The following is a 22395-nucleotide window of genomic DNA, read 5'->3' as shown; positions in this document are numbered from 1 at the left end:
GATACATCTGAAGAGACAGGCTAATGGTTTAGAGAGCTGTACTGAGCAGCTAGCTATAGACCAATAAAGGAAGCCACAAAAGATCTGATATAGCAAATAGATAAGGCAGAAGATAACAAAATAGAAAAGAAGTGACTTTTAACTAGCATTAAGCATTTGTTACATGACATAAGAAAAGTATGGAGAGATGGCTTAGTGGTAGAACACTTGTCCAATATGCATGAAGGGCTTGGTTCAATGCCCAGAAGCAAAAAAGAGAAAATAATAAAGTTACGCAATTGTTCAGAAATGAAGAAACACATGAGACCTTACATGAAAAACTCTTGTCATGTAGCAAGAGATTAGAAGTAAATAGTGTAGCAAAACTGCAGAACATTAAAAATAGTAAAGGTAACAGAATCTTCCAAAGAAGGATGAGTTTTACTCAAATAAATAAGTTGACAGTGGAATTTAATTAGCATTAAACACTGGAAGGCAAAAATCTCATACTCCAAAGACTGATAGAAACCAGCCATCAAACAGCCAAGCTCTTTTCAAAAAAGCTGGAGGTTCAATAAATGTACTTAAATATATGAGAATCTTACAGTGTTTACTGTCTTCAATCCATTAGGAACAAAACAAACAAAATCTAGTAAAGTGAGGACAACAACAAGAACCCAGAAGACATGCAGGAAATAGGACAGAATGAGTAAAGTAGTAATTTTATATGTATGCATGATTTTGTACATATTATAACCATATATGCATGTAACCTAGAAATTAATTTTATAATGTGCTGAAGCTGAGAATGGTAGTGCATGCCTGCACACCCAGTGCTTGAGATCACAGAAAGAAAGTTTGGGGATAAGCTGAGCTATGTAGTAAAACTGTATTTTTAAATTAGAGTGTGGTAGCACATGACTGTAATCCCAGCACTCAGGAGGCAGAAGCAGGCAGATCTCTGTGAGTTCCAGGCCAGCCTGGTCTACAGAGCAAGTTCCAGAACAGCCAAGGCTACACAGAGAAACCCTGTCTCAAAAAAAAGAAAGAAAGAAACGAAAAGCAAAGCAAAGCAAAGGAGGAAGGAAGGAAGGAAGGAAGGAAGAAAGAAAGAAAGAAAGAAAGAAAGAAAGAAAGAAAAGAAAAGAAAAGGAAAAATTTTTTAGCTCTGTGTTTCATCTACATTTTGTTGGGTCTGCTGATGTATTTTAATGCAATTTTGCTCCTCATGTCTAAGGATATTATACATATGAATTTATTGTGCATCTCAGAAAAACATGGGCACATTCTTTTATTATCATAATAAAATTATTCACCAAGAAAAAGTGACAAAAATTCTTTGTATCTGTGTTGGACTTCTTTTTTTAAAAGATTTTATTTGTTTTATGTATGAGTGCTCTCTCTGCATGTGTGCCTGCACACCAGAAGAGGGCACCAGATCTCATTATAGATGGTTTGTGAGCCACCATGTGGTTGCTGGGAATTGAACTCAGCACCTTTGGAAGAACAGGGAGCACTTTATCTGCTGAGCCATCTCTCCAGTCCCGGTGTTGGACTTTTGTTGCTGTGACAAAAACCTAAGAGCAGACGTTTAGAGGGAGAAAGGATTTATTGGCCCAGGGTTTTACAGTCTTCATTCAGCGGTGGTCTGAATGGGCTGTAGTGTGGCAGAGGGGAGAGGGGATAGTAGAGAGAAGTTGCCTACCTCTTGCAGAAGACAGAAGATGGGTGGACCGAGGACCAGATAGAACCTTTAAAAGCACACCCCGTGACCTGCCTCCTAAACCTTCTATCACCTCTCAATAACATTATCCAATCAAGAGCTTATCAATAATGCATTAGCTCACTGACCCAGTCAGACCCTTCGGGATCCATCACTTCCCATACTGCTGTGTTGTAGAAAGGGAGCTTTCCATACGCCAGCCTTTCAGATGCTTCTTTAGAGCCAAACTGTAAGTGTCCGCTGGAGTGGAAGTTTTGGTTTCTTTAAAAACTCAGTTATGCTATGTAAACAGATTTTTGTTTTAATCCCAAGTGTGAGATACGGGACTTCTTTTAGTTCATCCACCACAGATTAATTGTCTTGTGAGGTACGTAGTCTTTGCCAGCTGAGGATAGTTTAATTCTGAGGAATCGAATTAAAGAGCCTGGTGGGGGGTGGGGGGCAGAGGGGCAGAAGGGCAGAGACCCAGAGACCCAGAGACCCAGAGACCTAGAGACTTGGAAGGGCGATCTGAGGAAGAAGACAGCTGCTCCCCCCCCCCCCCCCCCCAGCTGCATTTGCTGTTGCTGGTTCTGCTGGACAGCTGGAAAGAACCTGAAGACCCTAATCAACAGGAATGAAGGATAAAGAGGGTCTATGTCCCCTTCCCTTCCCTTCTAACCTTCTTTCTCTTCTACCTATGTTGGGGTGTTGAAAGGTATTAGCTAAGGAGTGGAGAAGGGAGGTAGAGGATTAAGGAAACCCAAATAAAATAGTTAAAAAAAAACAAAAACAAAAACTAGCACCTACAGTGTGCATTCAAACTCTCCTTGTTCTGACTTGCCTTTCAGGCATGTTTGTAGGTCTAAGCATAACCTAGGCTGCTTCTTGCTGTCTCCCTTCACAGGACAGGTCTGTGCCCCTCAGTGTCAGTGTAGTCTTTACTGCTTTTCCTCAGTAGGCACAATTCACCCTGCTTTGAGCCCTCTTCATGTCTTGGAACCTCTCATGACAGAGTGGAGGGTATTTGCTTTTTTTTTTTTTCCTGCCACTTCCTTTCTCTTTTAATGGGCATCTTGGCCTCCTTGTAAGGAAAGGTCCCTCAATGTGGAGTCTTTTTTTTTTTTTTTTAATTTTAGGATGTTCTGCCTGCATGTACACCTGCATGCCAGAAGAGGGTGCCAGATCTCATTATAGATGGTTGTAGCCATCCTGTGGTGGCTGGGAATTGAACTCAGGATCTTTGGAAGAGCAGCCATTGCTTTTCACCTCTGAGCTGTCTCTCCAGCCCCTAATGTGGAGTCTTAATGAGGATTAGTGGCCACTTTTCTTGACATAGACCAGAGAAGACTGGGGGGGAAGAGCACACAAATCAGATTGCTCCCACTGGAAGCTTCATTTAGAGTCTACGCAAGTACTGAAGTCTGTTGGAAGGTCCTATTCCTGATTAGAACACACATTTGTGTCTACATTGGGTGTTAAGTGCGGTTCTAGCATATTCCCCGCGCTGGATCTGAGGCCAAATTGAAGAACCAGGCTTCAATTCAAAGACAAGAGCCCTACCTGTGAGTCCCAGCACCGCACGGACCAGCGACAGACCATTTGAAGTTATAGGTGTGTGGAAGGCAGAAAATGTTCTCTCAGGGCCGTTCATGTCCTCCGCTACTGCCTGTTAGCGTGACTGAAGGAACTTTGCCGGCATTAGGCTGAGGGTTCAGTTGGTGGCAGGGAGTGATTCTGGAATATTCGGGTGAGAGCAACCTAAAGTCCTGATGGCGACACCGCCCTCAGAAGAGGCCCAGCTGTGGAAGCAGGCTTGGCAGGCACTACACTGCAGATGCGGTAGAAAACGTTTGCAGCCTTTCCATGCTGGGACGGCTGGGACCCAGACCCTCCTGAAAGCCCAGAAAGAAAGGCAGCCCTGCAGACAATGGGATTTTAGTTTAGCCCAGTGACATTTCCAGCCTACAGAACTGTAAATAAATTTGTGTTGTTTGGGGTTTGGTCTCAAGATACATACCTTTAACCCTAGGACTTTAGTCAAGGCCAGACTGGTCTACATAGTGAGTTCCAGGCCAGCCAGAACTCTACAGTGAGACTGTCTCAAAAAAACAAAACAAAACAAAACAGAAATTATGCTGTTTTAAGATGTTAAGTTTATGATAATGGATTAAACAAGTAAAGAGAAATTGGACAAAACACCCATCCCTCAACTTGGAGAAGACATTGCTTTGACTGATAGATCAAGGCTGGAATCCCAGAGAGCAAGCAAGATCCTATGACAATCAGGTGGCATTAGCAAACAGAGAAAAAGAGCTGTGAAGACAAAATGTCAGCTGCATAATGGATGTTGGGACCTAGCAATTGATTAGGGAAGTCAAAGGAGAGGGGGCGTGAGAAGGAAGCTCAGTGCAACACTCACACAGACACAAAATAGAAACATATCTACATGCAAGCATGTAAGTTTTGTCAAAGGGAAAAACAGAACTAGAAAAGGAGTGGTTCTCAATAAAGACGAAGCTACACACACACACACACACACACACACACACACACACACACACCTGCTGCACTGCAGGTTTAAGACTCACTGATTTAGCCTCATCAGGGAAGACTAGACTAATCTCTGTGCAGAAGATGATGTGTAACGAAGAAACAGACCCATAACAAGTCTAAGCACAAAGAAGAAGTGTCAGTGGTATGCTCAGCCGTAAATCTATCTCACACCTCTTCCTCCAAGACTCTCACGCACGTGCACAAAGATTTTAAGAGCCAAAAGTCGGGGAGGGTTGAGGGTACACAGTGTTATCTGGACATGGTGGGGTCATGGTATGGTCAGGTATGGCTGCCTGCACAAGAGCAAGCCAACCAACATTCCAGTTCGGATGGAGGAGGGGCTTGTAAGTCCTCACCCCTGCTGAAGAGCATGATGGCTGGTAGGGGAGGGCAAGTCAGTCTTCTCTGAAAGTCCGACCTGGAGAAACAGGTCAGCAAGGTACACAGGTGACCCTAAAATAGGTCACGACTGGAAGTCTCACCACAGCATGGATGACGACATTCCCACAGCCATGCAAGATGGAGTCCCCCCTCAGCTGGCTTTCCCCAGTTTATTTGTCCTAGCACCTCCTGAGGCAGCATTCAGCTTGCTTAGAATTACACGCCAAGGAAAGAGGGATGCAGGAAGACGTGGCTGGCACCTCAGGGTGCCCTCTATGAGGTGATGTCAGTTAGGGTATATTTAAAAAATGATGCCACACATATACAGTCTGATAGATCTGATAGGAAAGAGTTTATGGGGGGGAGGGGAAGGGAAGCAGAGGAGAGCTAGGGCCTGAGTGAGCCCTGAGGGCAGAGAGACAGAGGGACAGAGTTGGGGGAAGGGGCACCCCAACAGAGAAACAAAAGCAGAGAGAGAGAGAGGTGGGAGTGGCAGACTGGTTATATCTGAAGCACCTGGCCCGGGTGATCTCATAAGACTCAGGTGGATACATAGGACCTTGTCAGGACCCTAAGGGCAGGCCAGTTGAACTCCCTTTTATAATTAAAAAAAAAAAAAAAAAAAAAGGAGCTAGGGAGGCGGGAATGAGGGCGCTGGACTGCTTCCATGCGCGGCAAGTTAAAGTCTGTAAATGTAGGTTCATTGGGCGCAACTCTTGGTCACCACGCAAGAGGGTAAGAGAGAGAGAGAGGAAAAGTGAGAGCACCAAAATGTCCAGATTACATGGTAAGGAAGAAGGGCAGCCCCTGCCCTGGGAAGTTCAGGGTAGAGGGTGGGGTTTGCCAGACACGCCCAGCAGCAGATAGGGACTGAGGAATGCTGGGAGAGCCTGGAGCTGCCTGTCCTGGGCCTGAAGCACAGCAGCGCTGTGGAGAGGTCACAGCTGCCTTGAAGATGAAGCAGGCATTCTGCTCTGAGGATGGCATCCCACATCCACCCCCTTCCTCCAGCTCCTGCAGTCTTCCTACCCACTCTTGCACAAGGTCCCTTGAGCCTGGGATGGGCCAATAGAGGTGACTAGTGATTTCTTCCCAACGATTGGACCATTGCAGTACAGCAACAGTCACAGCAGCATCTTGACCAAATATAACTATCTACAGGACTGATCACTGAAAAGGGGCGGGGCTGACGGTGGCTATATGCTTCGTGAGCAGGTGTAGGCACAAGGCCTTTGACAGATGTATGTACAAGAGCAGGAGCTTTCCCACCTGGGTTATGCCATCACCAGCCACAGTGTGAGAAACACTGATTCTCACTTCATAATAAGAGCATGGAGACTCAGAGTATTGAAGGCCAAGCAGTTTGTTTTGCAGATTTGCAAAGCTGAAAGGCAGGTGAACCGACGGCAGAGACCACCTTATAAACCTAACAATGAGGAAGCCACCTTTGTGAATAATCAAGGCACAGTCTTACAGTCAGCCTGGCTTCACACTCTGTGTCTTTTGCTCAGAAGAACACATGGATTCATTTCTGTTTTCATCCTGTTTGAAAACCTTTTAGAAGCATGACCATTCAGGCAAGCCTGGCTGCTGCTGCTTCTCTACTGTAAGCTTCTTGTGTGTGGTTATGTTGGCAGATAGCTTAGCAGAGTTGGGGACAGGTTAGCTAGACTTCAAGGCATTAGCAGGAATCCATTTTCTGTTCATTTGTAAGCTGCCCCAAGGCACCTTTGAAAAAGAACCATTCTTCTTGTAAACTTACAGCCAGTGGGAAAGTTGCTGGATGCATCCAGAACAGTCTGTGCCAATACTGTACCTGCTGGCTCATTTTGCCTGGCACGCTGACAGCATGGCACGGCACAGTTCCTAGCCTAGCCTGAGGTACCAGTTTCCTGCGGCAGCCTGTCTAGTTCGTGCTAGCGCTACAAAAGCCAGCCGGGGAACTTCCCACTCCTTCCGTTAGATTTCCCTGTGCCCTGGAACCACACTGTGCAGTCTACAATAACAGGGTCTTAAAGTTTGGTTCTGGCATGCAACCAACAGCAGTGACAATGATCGCTATAGTTTTGGTGGCCAAGAACCCCTCAGAAGGCAGAGCGCCCTGGGAAAAACTCCTGGAAGGGCACCCTGGCAGGCTGATCTGAATTAATAACCTTGCGGGCTTCAGAACCTTCCTCCACCCACACAACTGGCACCATTTTCTAATTATCAACCACTGGGTAGGAATATCCTTAACAACTTCCCTATTCTCTGAGGAGCCTGTCTAGAAAAGGTTGTCTTAGTCACTGTTGTATTGCTGTGAGGTGACCAAGGCAACCTATAAAGAAAGCATTTAATTGGGGCTCAACTGGCAGTTTCAGGGGGAGAGTCCATGGCCATCGTGGAGGGAGCACGGTGGCAGGCAGGCAGACATGGCGCTGGAACAGTGGCTGAAAGGAAGATCAGATCCCAGAGCTGGGATGCCTGGACCTGGCAAGGGCTGTTCAAGCCTTGAGGCCCACCACCCGAACAATGCCACACCTCCTAAGCCAGGAAGCAAACATTCAAACGCATCAGCCTCATTCCAACAATCACAAGTTATCTCTTGGGTCGCCAGGCACTGCTCACTGCTTATTTTTCAGATTTAGGACTCGCTCAGAGTCCTTACCCTGAGAGGGAAAGCGGGAAGGCTTGCAAGAGATCCTTCTTCAAGTGTTCTCAGCTCTGGCCATGTGTTAAGAAAGGGAGGCTTAAACCGTGTGAACGACACCAGAGTTCAGTGTCAGAACTCGGGACAGTGCACCGCAATAACCAATGATTGGTGAATGCTGCCAGAGTTAAGAATTCAGACCCAGAGGCCGGAGGGGCTCCGGTGAGTTCGAGGCCAGCCTGGTCCACAGAGCGAGCTCCAAGCCAGCCTGGGCTACAGAGTGAGACCTGTCCAGAGAGACACGATCCTATGTCACGGCTACCTCTGAGGTCACCATCTGCAGTGTGGCGGGCAAGGGGGACCTGAGGACTGAGCGCAGCAGGGCGAAGAGCAGGACGGAGAGGGCGGTGCCGAGGGGTGGGGCCTGCGCTGCGGCTCCGCCGGAAGTGCCCCTCCCCCGGTCCTCCGCGGCGGAGGACACGCGTGGCCGAGCGGACCGAGCGCCTCGCCGCCCCGCAGGTGAGCCTCCCGCGGGATGCAGCCCAGCCGCGGCCGCCGCCCGCGCCTCTGCTCCCCTCCTCCTCTCCTCTCAGCCATCTCCTCCTCCACCATCCCGTCTCCTTCCCGCTTCTCCGTTCCTTCCTCCTCGCCCTCTCTCTTTCTCTCCCGCCTCGGTCTCCCCTGTTCCCGCTCGTGCAAACCCTGCAAATGGTCCCCCAGTTCCCGCGGCTCCAGGGTCGCCAGCCACAGGCAGCTGCAGCCGGCTTTCTGGGGTGCTCCTTGCCAGGGTGGACAACGGAACAACTTTTGCTCTTTCCTAGAAACGGTCGCTGCGGTTTTGACACTCTTTTCTACACTGTACTTTAAATTTTGTAATGATTAAAATTGCTTTAAAAATGTAAGACAAGGCTGGGAAACAATCCCGGCTTTGATGAGTCGTTTCAGCAATCTCAGAATGGTGAGGCTGGGAAGGTCAGTATTGGAGAGCCGTTTCCAGGTTTCTCATTTCGAAGTGTGCTAACTTTTTTTCTTTTCCTTTTAATTCTTTTTAATTTTCAAGATTTGAGACTTTCTTTGTCTGGTTAGGGTAGACTCAGTCTTTCACATAGTGAGGCGCGTTCTTTAGAAGCGGGGTGAAATTCACACCAGCTTGATGAGCTGTTTGGCAGCGATGGAATGGCTGAGCATGAGTGAATAGCCATTTGCTGGGGTCAGATTTGGCAGTTGTGGTTCTGAAGGTGAGGGCTGGAGGCCTGGGAAACCACAGATGGTGCTGTTGGTGTCAGGGACCCCAGCTTCTGCTATTCGAGTCAGAGGACGGTTACACTGAGCCCCTGCTGTTGGCAGGAATCATTTTCCTTTGTAAATAGAAAACAGTAGTCAGTATGAAGACTCTTGTCCAGGCAGCCACTCCTCAAAGTGTTAGTGTTCTTAAGAAATGTAAAGAAAGTATGTTAGTTTTTAGGCCTGATTCTCCCTCTTAAGGAACGATTTTGAAACATTTAAATGAATGAGTTTTGTACGAAAGAAAGAAGAGAAAGAAAGAAAGAAAGGTTGCTTGCAGAGAAGCAGGGGCGGGGGTATGATAAATAAGTCCGTTTGCTTTTTAATTACTGGTGATAAATCTGGTTATTGATGGGGGATGGGAAGGGTCTGCTTTTGTTTGCTTTTATGGGTAGGGGACAAAGGGCTGGAGTGATTTCTCTGTTTCCATAGCTACCTCCAGCAGGGAGGGCCTGCCAGTGTCCTGTGAAAGTATCTGACTAGTAAAGCCAGAACCTGGGAATAAGCCTCTGTGGGGCAGTTGGAGGGTGGGAAAGCGTGCTGGAAGCCTGGGCCTGAAAGCAGCTGTGTCTGTGGAAGTTCTGAGGTAGTAGGGGATGGGAGGGAGGGAGGGAGGGAGGTTAGATGCCCTGGGCTTTCCCTCTAATTTCTTTACATCGTTTCCACTTTTAAAATTAAGGATTCCTTAAGACCTAAAAAAAATTACATTCATAATGTTTGTTTTTTTTTTTTTTTTTTTTTTCCTGGGAGTGTGTAAAGTGTGCAGCAGGTGTTAGAACATTGCCTCCCTCACCCCCCAAATTGGGGGACGCAAAGCCCCTGCAGCTGCTGGACAGCCAGTACAGCGGCATCAGGGAAGCCCAGGTTCAGTGAGAGGCCCTGGCTCAGAGTGCAGTGGAGATCCTTAGAGAAAGATGCTGCCATGGAGGGGTCCCCTCACATGTGTGCACATCAGTATGTGAATATGCACAGTACACACACACACACACACACACACACACACACACACACACAGGCTTTAGCTTTAATCTTAGAAACTTCAAGAGGCATTGAACGCTTTAACAATTCCTAGACAGGTTCACGCCTAAAAACATTCTCAAAGGAGCCTAGGGAGTTTTGCTTTTCAGGCTTCTGAAGTTATTGATGGTGCTAGGAGAGACTTAGCTTGAAGTTTTGGACCGTTGTTTCCTGACTCCGCAGGGAGACATTCTCATGCTGTGTGAGGTCTTGCATGAATAGGACATAGCCTGCCTGAGCCTGAGTGCCTAACAAAAAGACTGTAGGCGCTGACAGTTTGTGCTGCAGCCTTCTGTTTCCCGTCTTTTTCGATCATTTTCATTTCCAAAGTCTGGATCCCCCTGTAATTGTTTTGTTACTTCTACACAAGTAACATGCTCATCAATGTACTAACTACCCTCACGACCCTCATGGCGTTTCCGAAGACTCCGTTTCTACATTAACTGCTGTTGCTGTTGATGTCACTGAAGGGACCGTCTCTCAAATCTTTCTCTTAATTTGGCGCCCATTTCCTGTCGGGTCTGCTTTGATATAAGGTTTTTGACTTTGTGTGTGGCTCGTGCTCAGAGCCTGTGCCTTGCCGGTCCTGTGTTGCTTTTGTAAGTTTCATTTGTGCCTTTCGTGACAATCCTAAATGTTTGCTCTTTCTTATAAGGTTTCCTGTAGCTACAGTCTGTCCATGCACGCCACTGTGCAAGGGCCAAAGAGATAGATAGCTGGACCAGTAACACTGTCCAACCTCCCACCCTTTGGGGCACATCAGTGACTTTCTGGCAGGGGGACCTACAGGGAAGTGGACTTTTGTCCCCATCTGTGTTTTATGGTCTTGTGGGACAGTTGGTGGGACAGTTGGTGGGAAGCAGTGGCATCTAGCTGCGCCATGTGCCCTGTGTGCAAGTATAATGCTATGCACGTGAAATGCGAGGCTCCTGTGTAGCTGGATGAAAATGTTTTTCTTGCCTGGCGCAGTGCAGCATCTCCAACCCCAAGGTTGGTTCTCTGCTTTAGAGTTATCCGGTTCTTTCATCTGATCCCTATGAGGTGGAAGGTAGCCCTTTCCCTCTCGCCGCCCCCTTTCCGTTAGTTCTGTGGCTAAACCTTTCCTTCAAGGCGAATGTTTTCCTTGATATTCTCTTTAGGTTTCACAACCACCTTAGGCAACAGACACTAGGTATGTCTGTTAGGTTTTTTTTTTTTTTTTTTTGTCCACAAACTAGGGTCATCTGGGAAGAGGAACCCTCAGTTGAGAAATATCCCCATCAGGTTGGTTTGTATGCAAGTCTGTGGTCCATTTTCTTGATTAAAGATTGATGTGGAGGGGCATAGGAGAAGAAGAAGAAGAGGGTGGAATGGGGAGGGGAGGAGAGAAGGGGCTACAGCTGGGATACAAAGTGAATAAACTGTCATTAATAAAAATAAAATAAATTAAAAAAAAAAGGTTGACGGTTGATGTGGGAAGGCCCCGCCCACTGTGGGCAGCACCACCCCTGGCCCTGTGTGGTGTAAGAAAGCAGGGGGAGCAAGCCAGGAAGCAGCGGTCCTTCCTGGAGTCTCCTTGAGTTCCTGCCTTGAGTTCTTGCCCTGCCTTCCCTCACTGATGGACTTGAAGTCACATAAACGCTTTCCTCCCCAGCTTGCACTTGGATGTGTATCACAGCAGGAGGAAGCAAACTAGGAAGCTAGAGCCACCCTTCCTGTTTGGCTGGAGGTTTGATTAAGCAGACTAAGATGGCAAGATCCTCTTTGTGTCTTCTGGGGTGCAGACCTTTCTCAGATTCCTCGTTCTTTGGGTGGCGGAGGCAGCCTTGGTGTGAACGGGACCAGCTTTCCTACTTCTTGAGGCACACATCACCCCACAGTGACTGTACTAAACTGTGAAGTGCTGTGAAACCAGCAGTAAGACTTGCTAAGGTTGCAGTCTTATCTCTTTCTTACCTTGTATTTGTTCTCACTGTTTTGCTTTTGTATTGAAAGCGTGTTCCCTGCGGGAAAATGAAATTAGAATAGTGGGGTGGGGGGGTATTCTACATCATGTAATGCCTGTGTCCTTGCTTTTATGCGGTTCCCCTGTACAGTATAGGAAATTATATTCATGGACTGCGTGTTTTAAGTCTGTCCCTCCCCCGGCCCCCTAACAAAGCCAGAAACACACTCTATTGGCTGCTCTGTATCTTTTTTACTCTATATTTTGGAGACTGCCCCTCACCCCCCAGAGCTGAGCCTAGGGTCTTGCACTTGCTAGACAAGTGTTCTTCCACTGAGCTAGATCCCCAACCCTGAATTATTTTGTTTTATTTCTTTTTTTAGGTTAACACTGATTTACTCTTGCTAGTGATCCTCTGACTCACTATCAGGCTCAGCTGGGTAATTCTTCTCCACAGAATCCTGGCTGGGGCTGTAGTCCCAGAAGAACTCAATTTGGAAGGCTGAGATTTCAAGGTGGCTCATTGTTATCAGTTTTTAAAATGGTTGCCTTGCTGATTTCTTGAAGGGACAGGATTTTATTACCCTAGTCAAATAACTGATTTGTTTGGTTTTCCCTCTCTTTCTCCTGTCACACGAGACAGCAGGCACCTTCCTCCTTACCCCCAACACACACCCTTTCGCCTCGCTCCTGCTAGGTCCTGGAGAGACAGGGCTGCCTCATCACTATAGACAGGGAGATTGGCTCTATGTCAAGAGACACCTCCAGGGGTCACTGGAACCATGCTGGAAGGGGCTGTATGTTCACTGCTGAAAACACTGACCTTGAAGGTTGACAGAGTCGCCACCTGGATCCACTACACCCATGCCAGACCAGCCAGCCCCTTTGAGACCAAGGAGAACTACCCCAACCCATCAGACAACAGGGAAGGCATCAAAGGACCCCAAGAACCCACTCAAGCTCAAACTCACCGGATCATGAGACTGCTAATTGTATGTGCTCTGCTTCCCTTAGTAACTGCTTCTGCTCCTGCAAATCCACACCAGCTCTTCAACCTCACCTGGGAAATAATAGCTACAGCCACTGGGGAAATTGTTAATTTGTAGCCACCACAAATACCTGGTGGCCCCAACTAGAATTTGATCTCTGTGACCTGGTGCATGCATCAGGCACCTGGGACCATGACAACCCTGAAGAAAGAGATGGCTGTAAATACCCTGGGTACCAGGTTGCTCTCCGGAACCGTCATTTCTATGTATGTCCTGGCCACGATAAGACCAAATCATGGAGAGATAAGCGCGGGGGACCTGAACAATACTTCTGTGTCAGCTGGGGATGCGAGAGCACAGGACACATTTGGTGGGAGGCCAATCGGAAGGACCTAACAACAGTGCACAGGGGAGGCAACTATGGGTCCTATACCAGTAGTAACGTCAACTATGCTACTTGCTTCCCAGGGTCAGGCACGGTATGGATAAAGGGAAAGAATAAGGGAACAGGTGGCCCCTGTCATAAGCCTCCAGCTGTAGGAGGAACACCCAGAGGCAGATGTAATCAAGTATCCATCACCTTTACTGAATCTGGGAAACAAGCCACTTGGGAATCAGGGAAAAGATGGGGGTTAAGGATACATAGACCAGGCCTCACCTATGACCCAGGGTTACTTTTCACCCTCCGATTTATTGTAAATAATATCAAAGGCTCAAATCAACAGACAATAGGTGCCAATCCAGTTTTGAGGCCCCAAACCCGATGCTCTGAACGCCCTCCTACCCCCATAGCGAGCCCCAGCATCTCCACCAGGTCAATGAGCATGTTTAACAATTCCAGGGCTATGACGGGCAAGACTACAGGCCCTTACTTTGACAGTGAGCTGATCTGGACCCTAATGCAGCAAACCTATCAGAGGGGGAACGAGAGACCAAAGAATTAAGAATTAGGTTTTTGGGTTACTGGATTAAAGTTTAAAAGCACAAGCCTGAACAAAGACCAGGCACCTTCAAACATGTCTGACCAGCTGCAGGGAGGAACCGGCCTTGCTACATTCCTTTCAGACCACTAGAGATACTGTTGCCAGGAAACCTGGCCCAGATGGCCCCCAACTCCTTACAAAAGTCAGGTAGCCTTGTTCCTGGAAATATCACAGAATGAGCTAATAGCCACCTCCCACCCCCCAGCAACAGCCAATCAGCACAGGACAGGACATTCTGACCGCAACCCAAGACCAGTGTTCTTACCTGCCCTCCTCCCTGCCCACAAGAGAGAACAAAGAAAGCCAAAACTATTTATGGACTTGGTGCCTTCCCATAGCCAATCATTTTAAAATGCAACATCCCTTTTTATGTTTCAACCAATAGAATTTTGCCAGGGTGAAATTCCTCTGCTTTGGGCTCACTGGGAGGGACTAGGACCTATAAATCACCCTCAATCCTGAGCTCAGGGGCTCTCCGTTGGAAACCAGTGCCTTAGAGTCTGTGAGAGTCCCAGCTCAAGCTGCAAATAAAGATTCTTGTGTGTTTTGCAATGGATTGGACTCCTGGTGGTCTTTTAGGAGTCTCATGAATAGGGCACAGCACAGGCTCCTTGTTTGCATACACTAAGCTATTCATAGGTACCCCACCATCTTTAGAAGCACGTTTTCATCTGGGTTCCTGGCATGAAGAGCAAGTGTGTCAGTTAAGTCAGTGCTGTGTTTTCTTATGGACACAGGGTGGAACGGTTTTGTGAAAGAGTCTTGCCTGTGTAGCCCGGGCTAGTTTAGAATTCACAGTCCTGCCTCTTTTCCCATGAGCTGGGGTGACAGGCATGCCCCACTATGACCAGTTACATAGTGGGGTTTTTTTGTTTGTTTGTTTGGTTTGGTTTTTAACATTTCACTCTATAGAAACCATAAACGTCCAGGTTTGTGGGAAGCATGGCGTCTACAGTTGGATTAGAAGGTGAGAGGGAGATAACCTCTGTACTTTCTGGTGAGTTTATAGAGGAAGTTAACCAGGCTTTGAGGACTTGGCCTTACGTCTCCATTAAAGGAAGTTTGTGACTAAGTTTAAGATTGTTAATGTTTAAACCTGTCCTCAATGGTCCTATTCAGAGGCCTTGACCTAACTGTTCACTTTCATCTTACAGCTGGAAGGCACTTACAGAAGATGGCCATATTGGTAACACCGTGTTTACAGAGAATGCCAGCTGTGGTCTGTGGGCCAGGGTTTGGAGACAGCTTTAGCTAGCGTTTGTTTTTAAACTCAAAAGCACTGTGACAGGCTCAGCCCGGGAAGCCCTGGGTGCTAGGCAGGGTGTGCTCAACATAGTGGCTTTTGAGCTAGCTGCTCTCCATCCAGCTTGCTGTCTGGGCGTAGGTGGGGTCCATCCTGTGGGGAGGGCAGAGGTGTGGCCCAGCACTGTTTGCAGAAGTTGTGTTGTTCCTGCTGTGGTGATTTTGCACTAGGCAGGTTTCTTGTGATAAAGGCCACGGCCAAGAGCAGCGTGGTGAGGAAAGGTTTTATTTGACTTACAGGTTATAGTTCATCATAGAAGGAAGCCAGGCAGGACCTGAAGCAGAGGCCATCTTGGAATGCTGCTTACTGGCTTGATTTCCATGACTTGCTCAGTTTGCTTTTTTTTTTTTTTTTCTGGCTGGTCATAGCACTTTATTGAGGGGCGGGGCTCTGACATCTGCACAGCTACAACCTGAGGACAGAGGTGAGGTGGATGAGTGGAGGGGTGTGCCCACAGCCTTTCGCACTTCTGGTTCCAGGCTTTTGTTTCCCTTGGGCACCCTCTCTACCCCTACTCTAGATTCCTGGGTCCCTGTTGACCAGTTGTGAGGTATGGGAAGAGCCCAGAAATTGGCAGCTTTCAAAAGGGAGAAAGGTACTGTGGGGCAAGGCAGCACGGCCCACAGGATGCCAGGCAACCCCATGCGGAAGGGCCTCACTGCAGCTCACGGAAGGCCCGCTTCTCCGCCAGCTTCACTTTGTATTTGTGCTTGAACTTGGCTCGTTGCCCAGTCTCAATCATTTCTCTTCTGGAAGCTCTTGAACCTGTCTCGGAGTATGTTACCTTCTGGCTTCAGCGTCCTGAGTGAGCCAGACAGCTCAGAGCTGAGCTGCACATCAGTGTCAGGGTCCTGGTACTTGAGCCGCCCCAGCCTTCAAGGCTTGTCAGCCTCTGCCTGTCTCCACATGCGCGGTTGCTCCCTCTGCCGTGCCAGCTCTGCCAGCCTCTGGGCCACCTGGGCCTTGATCCCACGAAGCCTGAAGAGTTCTTAGGGTTGGAGCCTGGCTGCCGCTGCACCGCAGCTTTCGGACAGCCTTCTCTCACCGCTGGCACTGCTCCGTCGTCTTCTCCATATTTTCAGGACCAGCAGCACCATCATCAGCCTCCGGCTGCTCGCCCTTGACATCAGACTCTTCCAGTAGGCCCTCGCACACCTCCCAAAATGCAGACTCCTGGGTGGCAGCTTACTCTGTGGTGGGCAGGGCCAGTTGTCACTCCAGCTTTTCCACCTCTTTCTCATCCTGCAGCTCTACCTCATGGGCCTTTTGAAGCAGGGCCTGGTGATCTTCAAAAGTTGGTTTGTAGGAGGCTCCCGCAGAAACACCTCCACTGCAGGCACCTGGAAGGGCTTGACATGGAGGTGTGGTGGCCGCCTCAAACCTTTCTTCTTGGTTTGCTCAAAAAAAAAAAAAAAAAAAAGTGCATCTTGACCAACCAAAGGCTTGTCCAGAGGGTTGTTTGCGTTCCAGAGGTCACAGAAGGGCTCACTGATGTCCTGTGGCCTGAGTTTGGCCTTTGGAGCAGGAAGATTGAGGAGTCAGGCCTGTGCCTTGTGTACCTCCCTGGGCAGCTCCCAAATCTCCTCCTTTCTCCAGAGCTTCTTGGCCTTGGGGACCTGCTGTGTGAAGATGTGTTTGGGAGCAGGAATCTTAGAATGATTCTCAAGGACAAGGTCAACCCATAGGGGTTTCTGGAGACACTGTGACTTATTCCTTTTTTTTTTTTTTTTTTTTTATACAACCCAGGACCACCTACCCAAAGGTGATACAGCCCACAGTGAGCTGGACCCTCCCACATCAGTCATTAATCAGGAAGATGCACCACAGGACAATCTCAAAGAGGCTTTTCTCTCAGTTGGTTCCTCTTCCAAGATGATCAGAGCTTGTGTAGAGCTGACAAAAAACTGACTGGCAAGCTTGGCAGTCAGTTCTCACCTGGTTGCTCACATGGATTTGGCTAGATGATTAAAAATTCTGTGCAAAAGGAGATAAATGTTTCTCTTTCTCTCTCTCTCTTTCTAGTTTTTTTTTTTTTTCCCCCAAGACAGGGTTTCTCTGTGTAGCTCTGGCTGTTCTGGAACTTGCTCTATAGACCAGGCTGGCCTTGAACTCACAATGCTTTGCCTGCCTCTGCCTCAAGTACTAGGATTAAAGGTGTGACCACCACCTGACTTACAAAATAAAAGTTTTAGGAAGTGTGAGTGCTATTGATTGCCATCCATTGCCATACACACTCTCTCTGTCTCTGTCTCTCTCTTTGACTTGCCTGGATGTGCTTTATTATACCTTTAATACCAGCACTTGGGAGACAGAGGCAGATGAATCTGAGTTCTCAGCCAGCCTGGCCTACAGAGTGAGTTCCAGGACAGCCAACGCTACACAGAGAAACCCTGTCCAAACAACAAGAACAGACAAAATAAACAAAAATAACAAGAAAAGCCACCTTTAAGTGAAGGTCTCTATTCTTACCTCAAACTTGTTGCTGAGATCCTAACCCATGCCCTGTGTGTTGAGCTATGTCTTCAGGCTCCTTTTGTTTTCGTTCGGCAGGTTCTCAGCCTTGGTTCTAAGATGATGGGATTGGGGAATGGGCGTCGCAGCATGAAGTCTTCGCCCCTTATCCTGGCTGCCCTAGTGGCCTGCGTCATTGTGCTTGGCTTCAACTACTGGCTTGCGAGCTCCAGAAGCGTGGAACTTCAGGTACCTTGTTTGTTTAGAGTGGAAGGACGTCACTGAATGTGTAAAGTAGCTGGGGGACAGTGCGGTGGTTACCCTGTTTATTGTCAGCCAATATCTTGGGTTCAGGCAGCCCACAGTAATGGTATTTTAGATCTCTATACCAACCTCGGTTGGTCCCTCCCCTCACCCCAGTATTGCATAATCTTGAGTTGCAGTTTATACGTCACTCTGCTTTCCCGCTGAGCGTTTGGGAAGGACGGGAAGGTTGGCCAGCAGAGGTAAGCTAGATGCTGCCCATTCCTGCCCTTCAGTCCACTGCAGAAAGCAAGAGTCATGTGGGTGGTGAATTTAGATTTCCCACATATCATGGCCAGTTATGATTGAGGCCAGGCTGGCCTGGTTGGGTTTTGTTGTTTTTGTTTTGTTTTGTTTTGTTTTGTTGGGGACGTGACACGAAAGCGTTTTCTGTGAAGACAGACCACAGTTGAGAAAATACTTCCATAATACTGGCCTGTAGGCAAGCCTGTGGGGCGTTTCTTAGTGAGTGTTATGAGTGAGCCTTTCCCAACGTGGGGCGGTGCAGATGTTGACAGGAGAGAGCATACCACCCTTGGGCAGATAGAGCTTACTTGTACGGAGAGAAGGCAGGCTGAGCAAGCCACGAGGAGCAAGCGTGTAAGCACTCCTCCATGGTCTCTGCTTCAGTTCCCATCTCCAGGTTCCTGCCTTGCTTGAGTTCCTGCCTTAGCTTCCCTCAAAGATGGGTTGTCTGTCATGAGGTTGTGTCAACCTCATCAGCCCTTTCCTCCCCAGGTTGCTTTTGGTCATGGTGCGTATCATAGCAATAGCAATCCTAACTGAGACGCATAGTAAACAATGACGAAGTCGCTCCTTGACTGAGGTGGGCTCTTCTGAGGCCTCCTGCTCCCTAGGTCATGATTGTTGTCTTTGCCCTGTCCGATGTAGCCCCCGCAGAGAGTATGCTCACTCATCCCCCTAACAATCCTCCCATGTCTAGGTCATTGGCTGCCTCTGGCACGTGTCTGATTCAAGTACTTTAGCAAGTCCCCCTCTCCTGTTGTCCTCTGGGTAGCCTTCCACCCACCACCCCTTCCCCTTGTTCTGTTCTTTGCTGGGCTGTAAGCCTTGGTCCTGGGATGCCTTTGTTGAGGGAGCTGGTGGCAGCATCTTGGCCGATGGCATGGGTCCTCAGGGCTATGGTTTCTTCGTAGACCCGAATTGTAGAGCTGGAAGGCCGGGTCCGCAGGGCAGCCGCAGAGAGAGGAGCTGTAGAGCTGAAGAAGAACGAGTTCCAGGGTGAGCTGGAGAAGCAGCGTAAGCAACTCGACAGGATCCAGTCTAGCCACAGCTTCCAGCTGGAGAACGTCAACAGGTTACACCAGGACGAGAAGGCAAGGCCCGCTCCTTCCCCACCGCCCTTCTGAGCGACACTCCTACCTGTCTGGGTTCTGGTGTCAGTTTTTATAGTCGTATGGAGGTGTGAGCATGCTGGTGCAGCTGAAATGCTTGCTGTGTTAGTGGGGAAGCGAGCCGAACAGGGTGGGATGAACTCTTCCTTCTCTTGGCATTTGCCTACTCTCTTTTCTGCCACAGACAGCTATTGTTTGTGTCTACAGATACCTCACACACAGATTAGAAGCAGCCTTTACACCAAGGAGAACAGTAAACACACAGGGCAAAAATTAGTCTCCATAGACCTAAAAAATGCCATCAGTCTAGAAAACAAAAGACAGATGCCCTCAAAGACTTTGGAATGGAAGGTAGAAATACAGAATTGGAAGAAGAGAAAACAGAAGGCTGTGAAGGAAAATATTAATGGACATGAAATACGAAGTTTACTTTTAGGCAAACAAACATCACACAAAGGGAAGGCATTGTTTTCTGATTCCATCAGCAGAGAGGATTCGGCACCTGGACTCTAAGACTAAAATCCACACTGTGTACTGGTTGAAAGAAATGCCTCCTGCTCACTGAGATGCAGAAGCCCATTGGCTTTTTCTGAGGGCTATATCAGGGGTATCTGTGGTGGGGAAAGTCATTAGTGTCTTCCAGTCCAAAGAACGCCAAAGCCGTGGCCACTGACTGTTCTGCTGGTTTGCCTCACAAAGCACTCCCTCCCTGGCCATGGCTGCTTTGTTGGAAGGAGGCTTGTGCAAGGGCTGTGTTCCCAGGTCTTACGTCCCAGGTCTTATGTCTTACATGCCTGAGAGAAGCATCTTCATGGAGGGCACCAGTCTCAAGGGATTCTGATTGTGGAGTCCTCCAGTGCTCCCCTGGTGATGCTGAAGGTGGGACAGCTGTTCAGTCAAGGTGGCAGGACCAGATGGTGCCTCCCTTTTAGTCCATTGAAGCCCACCCCACGCCTGTGTTGTGGTGCTCCACACTCAGCGTGGTCTTCCCCTCTTAGTCTATGTGGAAATGTCCCATGCCCCCAATTACACTCTTACCTGTCCCCTAGGCATCCCTCAGTCTAACCGAGTCAAAGATCGAGATTCCATGCCTTCTCACGCTGAGGGTCCTTCCTGCTCCTATCCTCACAGAAGCAAGGTTGAACCATGTCCTCTCACCTGCTAGGAAGCTCCCTGCCCCACTTTTAAAAAATGTTTTTAAATTTTGGAACAGGGTCTCACTAGGTAGCCCAGGCTGGCCTTGAACTCAGTGTTTCTGCCTCAGCACCCTGGGCGTCAGTGCTGATGTTGCAGGCATGGGAGCTGGGGCTCAGAGAAAGTCCACCGCTGTCACCAAGGGTGAGATCTGGGCCCCGGGTGGGCCCCAGAGACAAGCTTTTCCTCAGTTTTCAGCCACCCTCTGCCGTCTGGGTAGACAGTGTTCCTTCGCCGGCCCACGTGAAGGTGGGGTTGCTGAGGAGCCATCGTGGCCTCCGCAGGGCACTGACATGACTGGATGGTGGGCATGTGCAGGTGTCCTTTTCACCACGGACACTTACAGCACACCCCTTGCTGGCTCCTTGCTCTGGAGGCTGTGGTGTGCCCGCTAGCTCTGTTGACAAGGATGCAGTTCTTCATCCGGAGGTGACCAGGTCAGGCTTCCAGTCCGGTTCCTCAGTCTCCTGTGGGTCTTGCAAAGGAGCAATGCCCAGCTGTGGAATGTTCTTAAAGGTGGTTAGTTGTCTGTCTGTCCTCCACAGCGCAGTAGCCACCAGCCATGCGAGGCCGTTGAATGCTTGAATGGTGCCTAACAGGACCAGTGGGTGGAATTTAATTTTAACTAATTGGCATGAACTTGTCATGTATGGTCAGTGGCTGCTGTGTTGGCTGGTGGAAGTCTGGGTGGTGGGTAAGGAAGCTGGAATGGGCTGAAGTTCTGGAACTCATGTTCCATGCACAAGTAGATCCCCCGGGTGGTCACAGAAAGTGCTTGCTTTCCTTCCTTTCTCTGTGGGGGACACACGTGTGTCTGGGCGCCGCAAATCTAAAAATTTGATGTCTGAAGTGTGCCACATTCTGATACTTTTTAAGCACCTGACTCAAACAGTTGTGGATTTGGGGGTGCTTTGGATGCCTTATTTTCAGATGAGGTATGCTGAATGAGTAAAGCTTGTGTAGATCTGCTAAAATCTGAAAAGCTTTGATCCTGACATACTAATGGTCCCAAGTATTTGCCAGCGGGAGTGGGTAACGGAAGGCGAGACCCCGTTGGCCAGCATCTGCCCCCCCTCCCCCAGAGTCTCACAGCTTGCCGCTTGCTGTTCAGCTGCTGGGTTATCTGTCAGTCCATCAGGGTCCCATTGTGTGGTCTGAGCTCAGCCGGAGAGCTCACGGGGGAGACACTTAAAGCAGCACATATATTTGTTGTCCCAGACTCCCTGGGCACCAGGGCCCAAAGACTATATAATTTTTAAAGGATTGCCCACACATCCCTGTGTCCCCCCCATTTTGTCTGGTTTCTCAAGTCAGTGTGATGCAGCTGACCCAGGGCCTGCAGTTGGAGAGCAAGCATTTTGTGGCATCACAGCTAAAAAGCAGACAGTGAGGCTCTGTCTTCTCAGCATTTTGACTTTTCCTAGCTGAATGGTTTTTGTCTTTTTGGTTGGTTGGTCTTTGGTTTTTAAGACAAGGTTTCTTACTCTCTTTCCTTCCTCCTCTCTCTCTCTCTTTCTCTCTTTCTCTCTCTCCCCCCTTCCCCTAATAAACCTCCCACGTGGAACCAAAAAAAAAAAAAAAAAAAAAAAAAGACAAGGTTTCACTATGTAGCTCTAAGTTGGCCTGGAACTAGCTTTGTAGACCAGGCTGTCCTCTAACTCAGAGATCCCCCTGCCTCTCTCCCTTGAATACTGGGATCAAAGGCGTGAGCCGCCATTGCCGAGCTCTAAGTGAATGATTTCAAAGTAAAAGGCAGAGGCAGGGGCAGGTGGATCTCTGAGTTCCAGGCCAGCCTTGTCTATAGAGAGAGTTCCAGGACAACCAGGACTACACAGAGAAACCCTAACTCAGTAATAGTCAGCATGATAAGAGATATGATTCCTTTAAACGAGTTGACAAAAATGTTGAACTAAACTATTTTTTAAAGATTTACTTATTTTATGTGTATGAGTGTTTGTTTTTCCTGCATGTAAGTGCTACAGGGATGTGCCTGGCATTCACAGAGGCCAAAAGAGGGCACTAGATCCCATGGAGATGAGATTACAAATGGTTGTGAGCTGCCACATGTCTGCTGGAAACTGAACTCAGGTCCTCTGCAAGAGCAGCTACTGCTCTGCTCTTGTTTTGTTTTTGTTTTGAGACAGGGTTTCTCTGCGTAGCCCTGGCTGTCCTGAACTTGCTTTGTAGACCAAGCCGGCCTCAAACTCACGTAGATCCACTTGCCTCTGCTTCCCCAACTGCTGGGATTACAGGCGTTTGCTCTTAATTGATGAGCCATCTCTCAAGCTCCGAACTAAACTCCTTTGGAATTGGTGGAAGCTATGTCAACTTGGAACTGTACTTTT

General features: G+C 48.4%; 1 protein-coding gene and 1 pseudogene across 2 annotated transcripts in view; one reads left to right on the top strand and one right to left on the bottom strand.

Moving 5' to 3' along the window:
* Nucleotides 1-7709: 7709 nt before the first annotated feature.
* The window catches only part of Golm1 (golgi membrane protein 1), a 41846-nt gene continuing 27160 nt past the window's right edge, over nt 7710-22395 (top strand). For both annotated transcript variants that reach the window (XM_055629139.1, XM_055629138.1), the window contains exons 1-3: nt 7710-7766; nt 17298-17447; nt 18659-18838. In XM_055629139.1, coding sequence (XP_055485114.1) covers nt 17319-17447; nt 18659-18838 — 309 coding nt within the window. In that variant the 5' untranslated portion in view covers nt 7710-7766; nt 17298-17318. The remainder of the gene's footprint in view (nt 7767-17297; nt 17448-18658; nt 18839-22395) is intronic.
* On the bottom strand, nt 15403-16459 carry LOC129692779 (ribosome biogenesis protein NOP53-like; annotated as a pseudogene).

The sequence above is a fragment of the Psammomys obesus genome, unplaced genomic scaffold (genome assembly GCF_907164565.1).
Source record: "Psammomys obesus unplaced genomic scaffold, mPsaObe1.curated_primary_1811, whole genome shotgun sequence".
Lineage (NCBI taxonomy): Eukaryota > Metazoa > Chordata > Mammalia > Rodentia > Muridae > Psammomys > Psammomys obesus.
This window is presented reverse-complemented; position numbering and strand designations above follow the sequence as displayed.